The 14,152-nt window shown below is 55.2% G+C and overlaps 1 protein-coding gene across 1 annotated transcript; it reads right to left on the bottom strand.

The window, feature by feature from the left end:
- Positions 1-5,892: 5,892 nt before the first annotated feature.
- SNRPD3 (small nuclear ribonucleoprotein D3 polypeptide) lies at positions 5,893-14,104 on the bottom strand. Its single transcript, XM_059677176.1, has 4 exons — positions 13,947-14,104; positions 12,783-12,926; positions 7,488-7,680; positions 5,893-6,118 (listed from the first exon to the last, which is right to left on the bottom strand). The coding sequence occupies exons 2-4, from the start codon at positions 12,906-12,908 to the stop codon at positions 6,057-6,059; spliced, it is 381 nt and encodes a 126-aa protein (XP_059533159.1). The 5' UTR covers positions 12,909-12,926; positions 13,947-14,104; the 3' UTR covers positions 5,893-6,056.
- Positions 14,105-14,152: the final 48 nt, after the last annotated feature.

Raw genomic sequence — 14,152 nt, 5'->3', positions numbered from 1 at the left:
CAGGGACACTCGGGAGGGGGCTGTGACTCAGGGCCCGGTGGGCAGTGACCGCCGGGCGCTCAGCCCACGTTCCAGGCGGAGGCGGCGGCAGGTAGGCCTCCCTCGCGCCAGTCCTGCCCGGCCCGGTGTGGAGGCAGCCGGGCCACGCCACCCGCCACCCGCCGCCCGCCCGCCGCCCGCCACCTGCTGGCGGTGTGGTCCTCTCAAGGCCGAGGCCAGTCCCTCATTTTGGGAACCAGTACCCCAGGCCCCCCCTCATCCCGCTGGGTGGAGCGAGGATGACATCAGGTTTGGAAAGCCCCTGCTGCGTGGGGGGCACAGGGCGTGTCCGGGTCAGGAGGGCCTCCGCCCAGGGACCCCGGGTGAGGATGGCAGGAGCCCAGGCCTTTGGGAGGAGGCAGAGGCAGGGCTGAAGCCTTTCTCGGGGCCAGGCGCTGTCCGATGGCCTGGGGCGCCTTCAGTTCTCTCTGGGCTGGACAGAGGTGTGAGCCTCCTATCACCCCCATTCTGTGGACGGGTGAACCGAGACGGGGAGAGGTGAGGCCATGTGTCCAAGGTCAGAGTCTAGAACAGGAGGGGCTGGGATGTGAGCCAGGCTGCCTGGCGTCAGCCTGCCATGCCTAACCCGGTGTGATCGCCTCTCTCCCAGCCGACCGGGCCCAGGAGTCACCGGACTCCTGAGCAGGCCACTTCCCTGGAGGCCACTTCCCGTGGAGTCAGGAGGCCACCTCGAGGGCCTCCTGTGGCCGGGAGCAGACCTCCGGGTGCGGCCCCTGGAGAGACACCAGTCAGGCCCTTCCCAGGCCTCAGTTTCCTTGTATGCAGACTGGGTGGAGGAGGACGGCGAGGATGCGGGCTCTGCCCTCTCCCAGGATCGAAAGGGACTAACGAGGAATGGGCTTGGGAGCACGTCCCTCAGTGGCTGAGCGTCAACCCAGGAACCAGGAGGCCAGGGTTCAATTCCCAGTCAGGGCACAGGCCCAGGTTTCAAGCTCGATCCCCAGTGGGGGGCATGCAGGAGGCAGCCGATCCATGATTCTCTCTCATCATTGATGTTTCTATCTCTCTCTCTGATATCAATAAAAATATATTTAAAAAATAAAATCAATTAAAAATATTTAAAAGATGTTTTTTCCAGGTATTGAATTCTAGATATATATATTTTTAATCATCACTGAGGGAAAGACAGAAACATCGATGTGAGAGAAACACATTGATTGATTGCCTCCTGCACTCAGGGCCCGGGCCGGGGAGGATCCTGCAACCGAGGTACGTGCCCTTGACTGGAATTGAACCTGGGACCCTTTGGTCCGCAAGCTGACACTGTATCCACTGAGCCACACCGGCCAGGTCTGCATAGTTAATTAATCAATAATTTAAAGATGTTGCTTCACTTCTTCGTGCTTGCATTACGCAGGGAGACATGCCATCCTTGTCTTAGCTTCTTTGATGATAACCTTTTTTTCTCTAGCCACTGCTTCTTTTTTTCTCTTCACCGCTAGTTTTGAGCGATGCCTCAGTATCGTTTTCTTCATGCTTTTTCTACTTGGAGTTCGTTTAGCTTCTTGGATCTGTGGGTTTATACTTTTCATTGAATTTGGGAAGTTTTGGGCCCCTATTTCTTCAAATAACTTTTCTGCCCCCCCATTGCCTCTCTTGAGGGGACTCCAGCTGCCCATACACGAGGCCCTTGAAGTTGCCCCATAGCCTTTCCTTTCCGGATTCTTTTTTCTTGTTTCATTTTAGTTTCTATAGCCAAGCCTTCAAGTTCACTCGCCTCTTCTTCTGCGATGTCTCCTCTGCTGTGAACCCAGCTATAGAAGTTCATGGGAAGGTTTTTCTTCTCTCTTCTTCCTCCTCCACCTCCTCCTTTCTCTTTAAATCTTCCATCTCACTACCTAACTTTTTGAATTTATAAACAGTTACAATGTTTTGATGTCCTTTTCTACTAATTCTGACATCTGCGCCAGTTTTAAATGTTTTTATTACTCTCATCCTGGGCTGTGCTCCTTGCCTGTTTGGTCATCTCTGATTGGATGCCAGACATTGTGGATTTTACCTTGAGGGCGCCAGCTCCTTTTATATCCTCACAAATCTTTTTGTGTTGCTCCAGGATACGGCCTATTGGCCTGGAAATACTTTGACTCTTTCAAGCCTTATTTTTATGAATTGTTAGGCACGTCCAGAGCAGTGCTCAGTCAAGGGCTAATTATACCTCACTGATGAGGCAAGACTTTCCTGAGAACTGGTACAGGGTGTCCCACGCAAATACTGCCTTTATAATTACTCAACGTGTGTGAATACATTTTTGGGACACCCTATATTAATATTTTTTTACATTTAATTATTATTTTTTTAATCCTCACCTGAGGATATTTTTCTATTGCTTTTTAGAGAGTGGAAGAGAGAAAGATTGACGTGAGAGAAACATCGACTGGTTGGCTCCTGCATGAGCCCCCGACCAGGGCCTGGGCCGGGGACGAGTCTGCAACCCAGAATCGAACCCAGGATCCTTCGGTCTGCAGGCCGGCATTCTACCCACTGAGCCAAGCCAGCTAGGGCATACATTTAATGTTTATTTGTATGAAGTTTTGACATCTTGGGGCCTAGCTAAACCTGGAGAGACTGCCTCTCCCAGAGTTGGTTAATTCCTGAAAGATAGTAAACCACGTGCCCGCGAGTAGGACACTCACGTGCACATTAACGAATCAGTCTGCCCCCCACCTTCCTGTGCCTCTCACACCGCAAGCCACTATCTTCCCTGGCCTCAAGCCACCTGGGCGGGGCGCGGGGAACCGGGGACCACCCCACAGCCAGAGCCCTCTGCATGCACTCAGAATACCCGATTCTACACTTGCTCAGCACTCCCACCCTGCCTCACCCCTTCCTTCCGTGGAAACCACAGCACTAACTCACCCTCACCCCCGCCTCCTGCCACACCCCGTGAGGCCCAGGAGGCCCGAGTGGAATGGTCTGCTCCCTCCTCTTGGGAACTACAAGTAGGAACTGCTTGTCGGCAGTTGTCTCTGCCTGTCGCCTCACCACAGCTGATTAACACGAAGTCCTTGGTACGGATGAGAAGAGCAGTCTGACTCTACCCAATCTCCGGACTGGCTGGGAAGAGGGGCCATTCCAGCTCAGCTTGCTGCAGGCACCGTCCTAACCCTTTCCACGGCTCGCGCCCAAGCCTCGGTTAGTGTCCGTGGATGGAGAATGGGGTCCCAAGGAAAGTCATCTAACAAGGTGACCTGATCCTAAGTTCCTAACTGGGCAGGTCACGATGCGTGGCCACACTCCAGGGCTATGACTTCTTCAAACGATTTTTAAAAAATATATTTTTATCGATTCCAGAGAGGGAGAGGGAGAAATATCAATGATGAGAGAGAATTCTGGATCGGCTGCCTCCTGCACGCCCCCTACAGGGGACCGAGCTGCAACCCAGGCCTGTGCCCTTGATAGGAATCGAACTGGGACCTCCTGGTTCGTAGGTCAACACTCAACCAGAACCACGCCAGCTGGAATAAAAAATTCCACATTTTTTAGTGGGAACATTTAATTAGAAACAAAACGCGAGAACCCCCTTCACTTTCGGGACATCGGTAGGGAGACGACCAAGGTTCGCCGTGTAGAACCGTGCACGGCTGGCACTCCCGCCCGCTTTCCAGGGTGAACCGTGCCCAAAGCCCGCTTTTCAGATTCTGGGTGCAACTCACTGCTAAGTGTAATGGGTGCTGTTTTATAGTTAAGTATAACTTATGCAGTGCTCTCTCTCTCTCTCTCTCTCTCTCTCTGTCACACACACACACACACACACACACTCGAGCCCAGGGCCCCATACACGGAATCAGGATCACCCAGCTGGTAGCAGGGTTAGTGCTTAGAATGCAGATTCCCGAGCCCCCTCTAGTCCAACTAACCACCATTCCTAGGGTGGGGCCTTGGAATTTTTTTTTGAATCCACTATTTTTAAAATCTTTGCTGAAAGTATTACATAGTTCCCCCTCCCACCCCCCAAAACCACTTCTAGCCGGCTCCCGTCCCACCCTCCAGGCCCTCACCACCCGTTGCCTGTCCACGGGTGATGCCTAGATGCAGACAAGTTCACTGGGTGATCTCCCGCCCCCTCCCCCGCCTTCCCTGAGGTTCTAGTCTGCTCTGCCGTCTCTGGGGGAATCATTTCTAACAGGACGCCCAGCTGATGTTGGAAACCACTGCTCCCACTCGCCACTCACATCCAGGCTTCACGGCCAAATAACCCACGTCTGCACAAGGCGACCAGCACAGAAGCCACGCAACTGACGCGGGGGCTGGGGGCGTCACTTCTACCTGCGAGAACTCATGGAGAAAGACTCTAAAGAGAAACTCAAGGAACAGGTTTTTCTGACCAGAAACAACACATTCATTCTTGGTCAAATCTAAAACAACTCCATGTGGGGAGTAAGTTCATCGGAGATGCCCCACCCAGGAACCCCTCCCCTGGAGTGGTGCCGCTTCACGGAGCCACCAGGCAGGTCGTCTCGAGTGGGAGGAGCTGGGGAGCTGGAGCAAGACGCAGCGGCTGCTCGGGGGAGTCTGAAGCCTTACTTGCCGTGCCTGTGTACCTGCCCGACCTCACCAAGGCTTGCTCCTTAAGAGGGTGGTGGTGGTTTTTTAATTTAAGAGAGAGAGAAAACACGATTTGCTGGTTCACACACTTATGCATTCACTGGTTGATTCTTTGTTTTCTTCCCAATTATTTTGAGAGAGAAAGGGAGAAAGGTTGATGTCAGAGTGCAACATTGGTCAGCCGCCTCCTGTAGGGCCCCCCACGCGATGAGGCCTGTGACCCGGGCATGTGCCGACCGCGAATGGAACTGGCACCTTTTGGTGTACAGGATGCTCCACCAAACGAGCTACACCGGCCAGGGCTACTGGCTGATTCTTGCATGTGCCCTGACCAGGGGTCGAACCGCCACCTGGATGTATCAAGACAACACGCTAACCCAGCGGTCGCCAGGCTTTCAGACCTCACGGAGCACTGGTTGGCATCGCTGCTCTAACCACCTGAGCGACCGGCCAGAGCTGCTCCTTCGGGCGTTGTATTACAGGAATAATAAAGAGGCTGTTACCTCTTGGCAGTGTCCTGAGGATGAAGCGAGGCTCGTTGAGAAAACCTGTCTGATGCCAGCGGAACAGATGCGCTGGACCGTCTCCCTCTTCCATCACCTGAACACTGAGTGCAACGGGCGATGTGCCACGGGCCAATCACGGACCGTCCGCAGGGGCTCTGCTGTCGCTCATCCTTGACTGAGCCCCTGGCAAGACCTTTCAGCCTGACTCCTGCCAAAGCTTTCCCCATTCCCGTGTCTGCCAGTTTTTTGCTTTGCCTGCCCTACCCTCTACCTTTGTGACACCGAAAGCTGTGGTTGTGCCAATCAATGGGGAGATGCTCTGATAGACGCCCGAGAATCCGTCCCCACAAACCTGCTTACAAAGCCAGGAGGGGAGCCATAGACGGTCACTACGGTTCTCTGAATTACCTTTTAATATTAGACTACTCCCGCCAAATGCGAAGCCACCAGGGTTTCCAGGCTCAGAGGTCAGAGGACTGGACTTTATCACGGGCCAGGACCACCCATATGGTGCTTTTCAAGCTCAATTGATGACGTTTCCATAAAAGTGACCTGAACACAGCACCACGCAACGCCCATGTCTGCAGATAAAATGAGAGCCTGTGCGCGCGCTGAGGGCTTAGCCAGCCAACTGGCCTGGAACAGCGCTTTCAACTTTTATCAAGAACTGTGCTGCTTCAAAGTCCTGGCCTGGTCCCAGGAGATCTTCCAGGGTGTCAGAGTTTAACCTGCTGCCAAAGCACACAGAATGCCAAACTCCAAAATGAACACATAATCCGCATTTTCACAAAAAGAAAAAACAGCCACCATCTTTATTTAGTTGAATATTTCTCCTGATCTAAAAAGAAAGATGTCAAAAGAACAGTGAGGACCATACACAGAGCACACACGCCAGCGAACCCAGAGGATCTGCAAAGACAAGGGACAGTTCTGAGCAGCAGACATTTATCTTCGCTTCTGGAAGATGTTCCCGCGTCCCATTCCGCGTCCTCTTCCTCTCGCGGCCACTAGAAGGGGGAGAGAGGACCAGTCCAGTCAGCATGGCAGCGAGTGCTCGCGCCCCAGGGCCTGGAGCTCTGGGACACGGGCACAGGGAGGGCTTGAAAGGCCACCTGGCCCCACACCACGCTCGCCCCCATCGCCTTTCAGGAAGGAAAATGGGAAGCAGAGGGACAAGCATTGACACGGAGCGTCCGAGCGGCAGCGGGCACCAGACCCCGGCCTTCCGGCCGGCACCGCTCTCCGCAAGAGGCTGACGGGCAGAGCACCGAGAGCAAAGGTCGTGTGGGGAGCGAGTCTGAGAACCACGGAAAGACGAATTCCCAGAGCTGGCCTAGCGCGAGCCCATGAAACAGGGCAGATGCATTTAGTTCACTTAAAATGTGGGAACACAAACAGTTAAATGTTAACGTCTGTTAAATCTGGGTGAGGGGTTTCATTGTCCTTTGAGCAATTCTGCTTGTATGAAACGTCTTACAATAGCGACACAAAAAGAAAACAAACTCATAGAAAACACAACCATACAAGTGGTACAGGAGCCTGCTGCTCTCTGTGACCACGGGTCTCGGGGAGCCAGGGGCTCCAGGGGACGGGGAAAATATTCTCATGGCTACAAACTGGAGCCGCACTCTCTCCGCCTAGAGCAGTGGTTCTCAACCTTGGCTGCCATTAGAATCACCTGGGAATCTTTTTAAAACCCTGATTTCTGGGCCTCATCCTGCGGAAATTCTGTTTCTTTGTTACTAATGTTGTGGCCCCATCCCATAACAAAGAAACAGAATTTCTGGAGGATGAGGCCCAGAAATCAGGATTTTAAGAAGATTCCCGGGTGATTCTAATGTGCAGCCAAGGTTGAGAACCGTTGGCTTAGAGCCTGGAGCTGCCCTGACGGGGGAGAGAAGCCACCTGAGAACCAGCCACATGCTGACAGCACCAGGGCCAGGGCTCGGAAAGGCACAGGTGGCTCCGGCGGAAGCCAGCGGACCTGGGCGGCTCACTGCCAAGTGCCTCCTGGTGCAGAGCCACCGGCTTCGCCTTTTGCTGGAGATGGTGGTGTCACCGTGACAATGAGCATGCGCTCCCGGGAGAGCAGGGGGAGCAGCAGTCCTAGCAGGGAAGCCGGCATTTCTGCCATCATTCCTTGTCCAGGACAAAAGGCCCAGAGCTTCTATCTCCCCATCACCGCCTCTTGTCTAGGAAGGGCGAGAGGAACGGATCAGCGTTTGGGAAGGCATTTTAAAGGATTCCTTTATCGTATCTTTAAACCCCAAGCTACCTCACGAGACACACACAGCAGCTAAAGATGCTGGTAGAGAACCAGTGACTCCCCGCACCGTTAAACCCGTATGTGAAAGCCAGTGCATCAGGAACACCTACCTTGGGCCTTCAGAATCGCAGCTTTCCCCCGGCCAGCCCCCGAGCCTTGGTTTTTGTTTTTCATGCTCTTTAACATGGGCGCGTTTTTCAGCATGTCAGGCAAAATCAGAAAGCGGATCTTGCTCCCACGGATGTACACCTGCTCCAGCTGGGCCACTCGGCCGTCTCTGTATGTGACTGTGATGTTGGACATCTGGAAGAAAATCACCAGCTCATCAGCAAGGGCCAACAGGCCAGTGGAGAACAGGGGCACACAGAGGGGGAGGAGCCCTGGCTGGTGGTGGTGGGGGTCCAGAAACGCACCAGCTACTATCATGAAATAAAGGAACAGGCAAAGCCAGGGCCTGTGCTAGGCCCTTACATACACGGTCCTCACAGCACCTCCAGTGGGTATGAGCTTTACCACTTTTACAGCTAAAAACACGAAGCTCTTGTCCAAAGTCCAACAGCCAGAATGCAGGGAGTCGCCTCACAGCCAGCGGCCGGGCTCCAGGGCACCAGCTCTGCTCTTCTGCCCCATCAGCGTGCGAGGCGCCCTCAGTGGTGATACCTGGAACAGCTCTGACCTGCCTGTCCCAACTCTGCCCTCTCCTGCATCTGCCCGCACAGGCTGCAATGCCATGGAGGCCACAGGCAGGCGCCAGATGAGGTTCTATCCCCCGAGAGTGCACTCTGGACCACTCCCCTGGCTTGAGTGACTAGGGACTGAGAAGCATGAAGGGCCTGGAATACCAGGAGGGTTAAGGAGGGGCTGGCCCCCAGAGAGACAGGGCACTCAGGCAGGAACCTACAGATGCAAGGACTGCAGCAGTGGACTTGGGACGAAGGACAGGGTCTTCCCCCAGACACTATGGGTCATTTAAGCTCATGGACAGAGGAAAGGGGTGTAGGGTCAGGGCAGCACTTGGGGAAGATGAACATGCTACATGGATAACTGAGGGACGGAGGCAGGGAGCCGAGAGGTGAGGTCGGCCAGGAGGCTGGCGTGGCATGGGAAGGGGACATAAGCCTGTTAGCGCCAATCTCAACGGGCACCACATTTCCCAGGAAAAGGAGCTGATTTTATGAGTCTTCTGGAGGAAAGAGGGTTACAATTTATTCAGAATAGGCCACCCCCACTGCAGAGAGGGGTGCTGTCTCCCGGGTCCCTGACAGAAGGCTGGCATCTCAGACTCACTCGTTCTCTTCTTCAAGTGCCAGCTGACCACCAGCCCGTGCCTGACACCCAGAGCACAGAGACGAGCACTCCAGGGCCGCCCGCCCTGTATCTGTGAGCTGAACAGTTTCTAGAGTTGCAACCACTGACCCTGTTACACCCTCAGGGCTCAAGTTTCTCATCATCTTCGGCTCCAGGCCCAACACCCCCCGTTTCTTAGCAAATGTCCAGTGTCTACGTCCTTGCCACCTGTTCTTGCCTCGAAGAACATCCTCACCTCTGGTGCCACAAACGAACAGCAGGGGTGCGGGTTAGACTGCCTGAGAAACGTGGACCCGGCCAAGGTTCACAATACCAGCCCCACCTGTGACCCCACAGAGGGCAGAGGCCCAGCCCCACCATTTGTCAGGGATGTAACCCTGCTAAGTCTCCTGGCTCCCCGGAGCCTCAGTTCACTCACCTACAAAGTGAGGAAAAACACCCCATAACAAAGCCAGTGTCCCAGGAGATGGCACACAGCAACTCACTTTATGTCACACACCCTCGGAGATAGAGCCTGCCACCATCCCCACTAGAGAGGGAGCGGCACAGCCACCAGAGGCAGAGCTGTCTCCCTGTTCCCTGCCTGAGGCCACACTGCCCCCGTGTGGCCTGCTGGGTGTGAGCCCAGGCCCCCGACGGAGCCCGCTCTTCCGCACAGACCACCACACACTGCCTAGAACCACCCAGGAGCAAATGAAATGAGACGAGTCTGTCTGAATGTTCCTGCTGCCTAGCACACGACAGGACCTCAGTAAATGGAAAATCCGAACAGTGACAGCTAAAATGGCTATTTTGGGGGAAGCAGATGAAATTAAAGGGAAAAAGTCTCCTTTGGGGGCTGGGCTGCCAATCACTTCTCCTTCAGCATAAACTGCACATCTCACTCCTTCTGGTCACAATCTCCCAGCCCGTCTTGCAAATCCCTGACAGAGGCTGTTGTGTAAGATCAAACAGACGTAAACTACGTGTTTCACAAACTGTGTGTGTTCTGGCCGGGGCGGGAAAGAGCCCAGGACCATCTGACTCCTATTAGAAGCCCGAGAACGGCTGCTGCTACTCTCACGCTCCCCGGGAGCGCCATCGGAAATGACGGCGCCGTGTACCCAGCCCGCAGTCCGCTGCCCACCCACCACACGGCGCCTTAATAAGCCTGAGCTACATTCCCACGTAAGACAAAGGCAGGAACTCGAGTGAACTAGGGTTTAATATAAGCCGGGCAGAACACCCAGTTTACTCAACCTCCCAAATAACCACAATGAAACACAGATGGCACAGCCGTCCGGCTCCCAAGGGAAACGGCGTCTTGGAGATCGCAGCACAGCAGTCCCCACGGCTCTCTATGGTCCGAAAAAAATGGAAAACTTCAGAAATAAGCGACTCATAAGCTTTAAACTGCGCGCCATTCTGAGTAACATAATGAAATCTCATGCCCTCGGCCCTGTCCCACTCGGGACGTGACTCGTCCCTGTGTCCATCCAATTCACAATCTACACACTGCTCAGCTGTCAGCCCCTTAGTAGCCACCTGCTTATCAGGTCAACTGTCATGGTGTTCAAGTGACCCGTATCCTACTTAATCACGGTCTCAAAGCCATTCATACGTTTGTTACAGTATATTGTTACAACTGTTCTAGTTTATTATTAGTTACTGGAGTGCCGATGCACGAAATTCATGCAAGAGTAGGCCTTCCTTCCCCTGGCTACCGGCACCAGCTTCCATCACAGCCCTGGCTTCGTCCAGAAGGTTGTCTGAAAGGACGTCTGGTCTAAATTAGCATAGTTTACAAATTAAACTTTATCATAGGTATGAGTGTGTAGGATACTATCGGTTTCAAGCATTTCCTGGGGGGTGGAGGGGGCCCTGGAACGTCCCCCCCCTTGGCTAAGAGGGGCTACTAGACAGTGCAAACTGTTCCGGCAGCCCTCGCAGATTAATCCCGGGGGAGGCGCGCGGCTGGCCCCTGCTGCTTGACAAGCACCTGCTTATTTATTCCACAACCACAGTCCTGGGCTGAGGCGCTACTTCCATCCCTGGTTAGAAAGGAGGGAACAGAGGGTGAGAGCCCCACACCCACTCCGAGTCACACTGGGTGGCAGGCCGCACCCTGACTCCAGACAGCCACCCCCAGGGTCTGCGTGCTTCACCTCACACTGGCTGCATCTGAGACCAGCAAGGTCACGTGGCCCGACACCCTCACAGCACAAAGGGGCAGCCTGAGGTCCAAAAAATTGCTGAGTAAACACATCAGGCTTCCCTAACCCCCTCTACTCACCAAACTAAAGAACCTCACAATGAACGATGCCTTAGCCACCGGATTGGATCTATGACAGTGGCACCTCACCAGGGCAGAGGAGGCAAGCCCCACAGGACCTACAGAGCGCCCACCTCCCCATCTCCATCCACGGCATCGACAGAGGAGAGAAACCTGCCATCACCGATGCCTACCTCCCTGCCCCAGCGGGTCAACCTGGCAGGAATGATGCTCAACGCTACAAGCAATCACAAATAAATGAATAACCCTGGGAAGTAACCAGCAGTTAAGACACCTGATCTGACCAGCTGCTGTGGCTCAGTGGTCGAGCGTTGACCTATGCCCCAGGAGGTCATGGTTTGATTCCCCGTCAAGGCACAGGCCCGGGTTGCAGACTCCATCCCCAGTAGGGGGCGTGCAGGAGGCAGCCAATCCATGATTCTCTCTCATCACTGATGTTTCTATCTCTCTCTCCCTCTCTGAAATCAACAAAAATATATTTAAAAAAAGACACCTGATCCAGTGTGACCGTGGGTAAGTCACTTTATCCAGCTGACCTTCAGTTTTCTCACCCGGGAAGCATTAAGTCACCATATGTTAAATCACGTGCAAGGGGCTGAACTAACTGCTGCACACACATAACTCGTCTGGTCTGCAGGACAGCCCTGGGGTGTGGGTGGCACCCGTGGCAGCCTGGGGAGTACTCTGCTGAGATCTCCCTTCAAAGGAACAACAGTTTATAAGGAACACAGGGAGCCGACAACCTCCAGCTGCACCTGTGGGATCCAGAGAGGCCACTCCCTCCCCAGACTGCCAGCCAATGACTGACCCCCGCAAGGGGACGAGGGCCAGCCATCAGGCCATTTCTGCCCACACTAGACTCTTCAGCCCCCCCCCCCGCCCCCGCCTTTTTTAGTATGTTTTTATTGATTACAGAGAGGAAGGGAGAGTGAGGGATAAAAACATCAATGATGAGAGAGAATCATGGATCGGCTGCCTCCTGCACGCCCCCTACTGGGGATCAAGCCCGAAACCCAGGCATGTGTCCTGACCGGGAATCGAACCGTGACCTCCTGGGTCATAGGTAGACACTTGACCACTGAGCCATGCCGGCCGGCTGGACTCTTCAATCTTGGCATCTGTACCACAGGACCAAAAGTAACACCATCCCATGTTACAGATGGGGAAACTGAGGTGGTCAACATGCCAAAGGTCATATAAGATCCAAACCAACATCTGTTTACAAAGTCCACGCTCTTAACCGATGGTTGAAAGAACAAAGGAGAGTGTGCTGATACACTTTGCAATGTTACACAAATGCACATGATTTTAGCAAAAGGCAGAACAGTGCCAAGGGAAGGGCACCCTATCAGGAAGCTGCTCCATCAGTTACGGCAGGGTGACATTCACAGGTGAGCCCTTTAACCGTATTCTCCCTACTAAGGGAGGACAACACTCTCCCCAGACCCACTTACCTCAAAAGGTAGTTGCTCTAATCAAACGAGACTCACGTCTCCAAGAAAAACGGCAAATAAACACAGTATGTGAATAGAAGATTGTTACCTGCAAAGCGCTATGCAAACCTGTGGCGGCAAACGGATAATGGCCCAACCCGGGGGGACTCCAACGGAAGGGCGGAGGGCCCTCTCTGAGGCAGGTCCCCAGACCAGGGAGAAAATGAAGGAGCGAAGAAAACAGAGGACAAGGCTGGCTCTTCCGGAATCTCAGGGGGCTCTGATCCCTGCCCACCCTGTGGACCTGCAACACCGCCCCTAGCACACAGGGGGCGCTCGACAAATCCCTGCTCACGGGAACCGGGGCCCGACAGCGGGAAGCGCACGGCTACCTGGCAGTTCATGTTGTCCTCCGCCTCGATGAGCTTCCCGCGGTACACCTCGCCGGTGTTGGTCTCGCACGTGACGATGTGGCCCTCGGCTTCGTGCAGGACTTTGATGGGCACGCCGATAGACATCTTGGCAGGAAGCGAGCTCTACAGCGAGAGGGGCAAGTTGGCTCAGCGTCCAGGGCCCGAGCAGGCACAGCCCATGCCTCCCTCCCTGCTGCCCTTTACCCCCATCAAATAACCAATTCTGCGCGTGTCGGGCACCAGGGGGCTGCAACGCATGGACCTTACAATGGACTGCCCACCCACAGTGGTGGGTAACCAACACCCTTCCGGGGACCCATGATATCGACCCGAGCTGCCCAACGCGGCAGCCGCTGTCTACCTGTAGCTATTTAAATTATAAACCGACAGGCACCTCTACAAGAGGCCGTGCACTGAGTGCAAGCCCTCCGACGCCCTCTGACCCCCACGTCACCATCCAGGCTAAAAAGCAAACATCAGCGCGCACACCGTTAACCGTGTGCCCTAAGCAGGAGGCGCTCATCTCGGAAGAAAGGCATCAGCACAGGGCAAGCGCCTGGCGGCTAAGGAAAAACGGACGAGCCGTGGATGCTTTATTCCCGAAACGAGTGGCGGCGGAGGGCGGAGACTCATCGTGGGCGCGTGCGGCTGGGAGACAGGCTCCCTGAGGAATTACACGTGGAAGCGGGAGCCGCTGCAAGACGGACAGTAAGGAAGGAAGGCGCCAACAGAAAGGCAACGGCCCCTGCGAAACGGACACGGCTTAGCAGCAGGGAAACGTGGTAAAACGCAGGTAACAGCGTGGAAAGCCCGCGGGCACCGGCGCCTGGAGGGAGACGGAGGCCACGATGCGAGGACGTCGTAAAAGGATGCAGGGGGGCGAGGCAATCGGCCGGAAATGGCTTCCCGGCCTCGGCCTGCACGCTTGGAGCCCACCGACCCGGGGACGTACGGAAAGCCAAGGGCGGGTGCTAAATGGGCTCCCAGCGGGCGCCGCGGAGGCCACGCTGATGCTCGGCGGCCCGACTTCCCGCTCTCCCCCTCCCCGAGCCCCGCAGCGCCCCACGGCGGTGCGTCCTTCTCCGTCGCCGGCCGCTCACGGGGGCCTCGGTCTACCCCCGCCGGCCCCTGGCCTCTCCTCACCGGCTCCGGCCTCCTCTTCCCTCCCGGTGCAGCGGCGGCGACTCAGGCGACTGCGAGGGCGTGAGGCGAGCGAATGGCGGTCCCGCGCTCCCAGAATACCTCGCGCTCCCAAAACGCCGCGCTCGGAGCCCGTCCCCTTCCGTTTCCTAGTGGAGAGCGTCCTCCTCACCCCGCCGGCTGGGAAACCTGGGCTCTGGCACGATCGT

This window comes from Myotis daubentonii, chromosome 19, assembly GCF_963259705.1.
Source record: "Myotis daubentonii chromosome 19, mMyoDau2.1, whole genome shotgun sequence".
NCBI classification, from domain to species: Eukaryota; Metazoa; Chordata; class Mammalia; order Chiroptera; family Vespertilionidae; genus Myotis; species Myotis daubentonii.
Note: the sequence above shows the minus strand (reverse complement) of the source record. Positions and strands in the feature narration are given on the sequence as shown.

What these genes read in the sequence shown, in the direction of transcription:
- SNRPD3 (XM_059677176.1), bottom strand. Translation starts at nt 12,908, where the DNA reads ATGTCTATCGGCGTGCCCATCAAAGTCCTGCACGAAGCCGAGGGCCAC. An exon ending in AGGACAACATGAACTGCCAG is followed by an intron (nt 7,681 to 12,782) that starts GTAGCCGTGCGC and finishes ATTTTCTTCCAG; the next exon opens with ATGTCCAACATCACAGTCAC. An exon ending in TGCGATTCTGAAGGCCCAAG is followed by an intron (nt 6,119 to 7,487) that starts GTAGGTGTTCCT and finishes TCCCCCTTCTAG; the next exon opens with TGGCCGCGAGAGGAAGAGGA.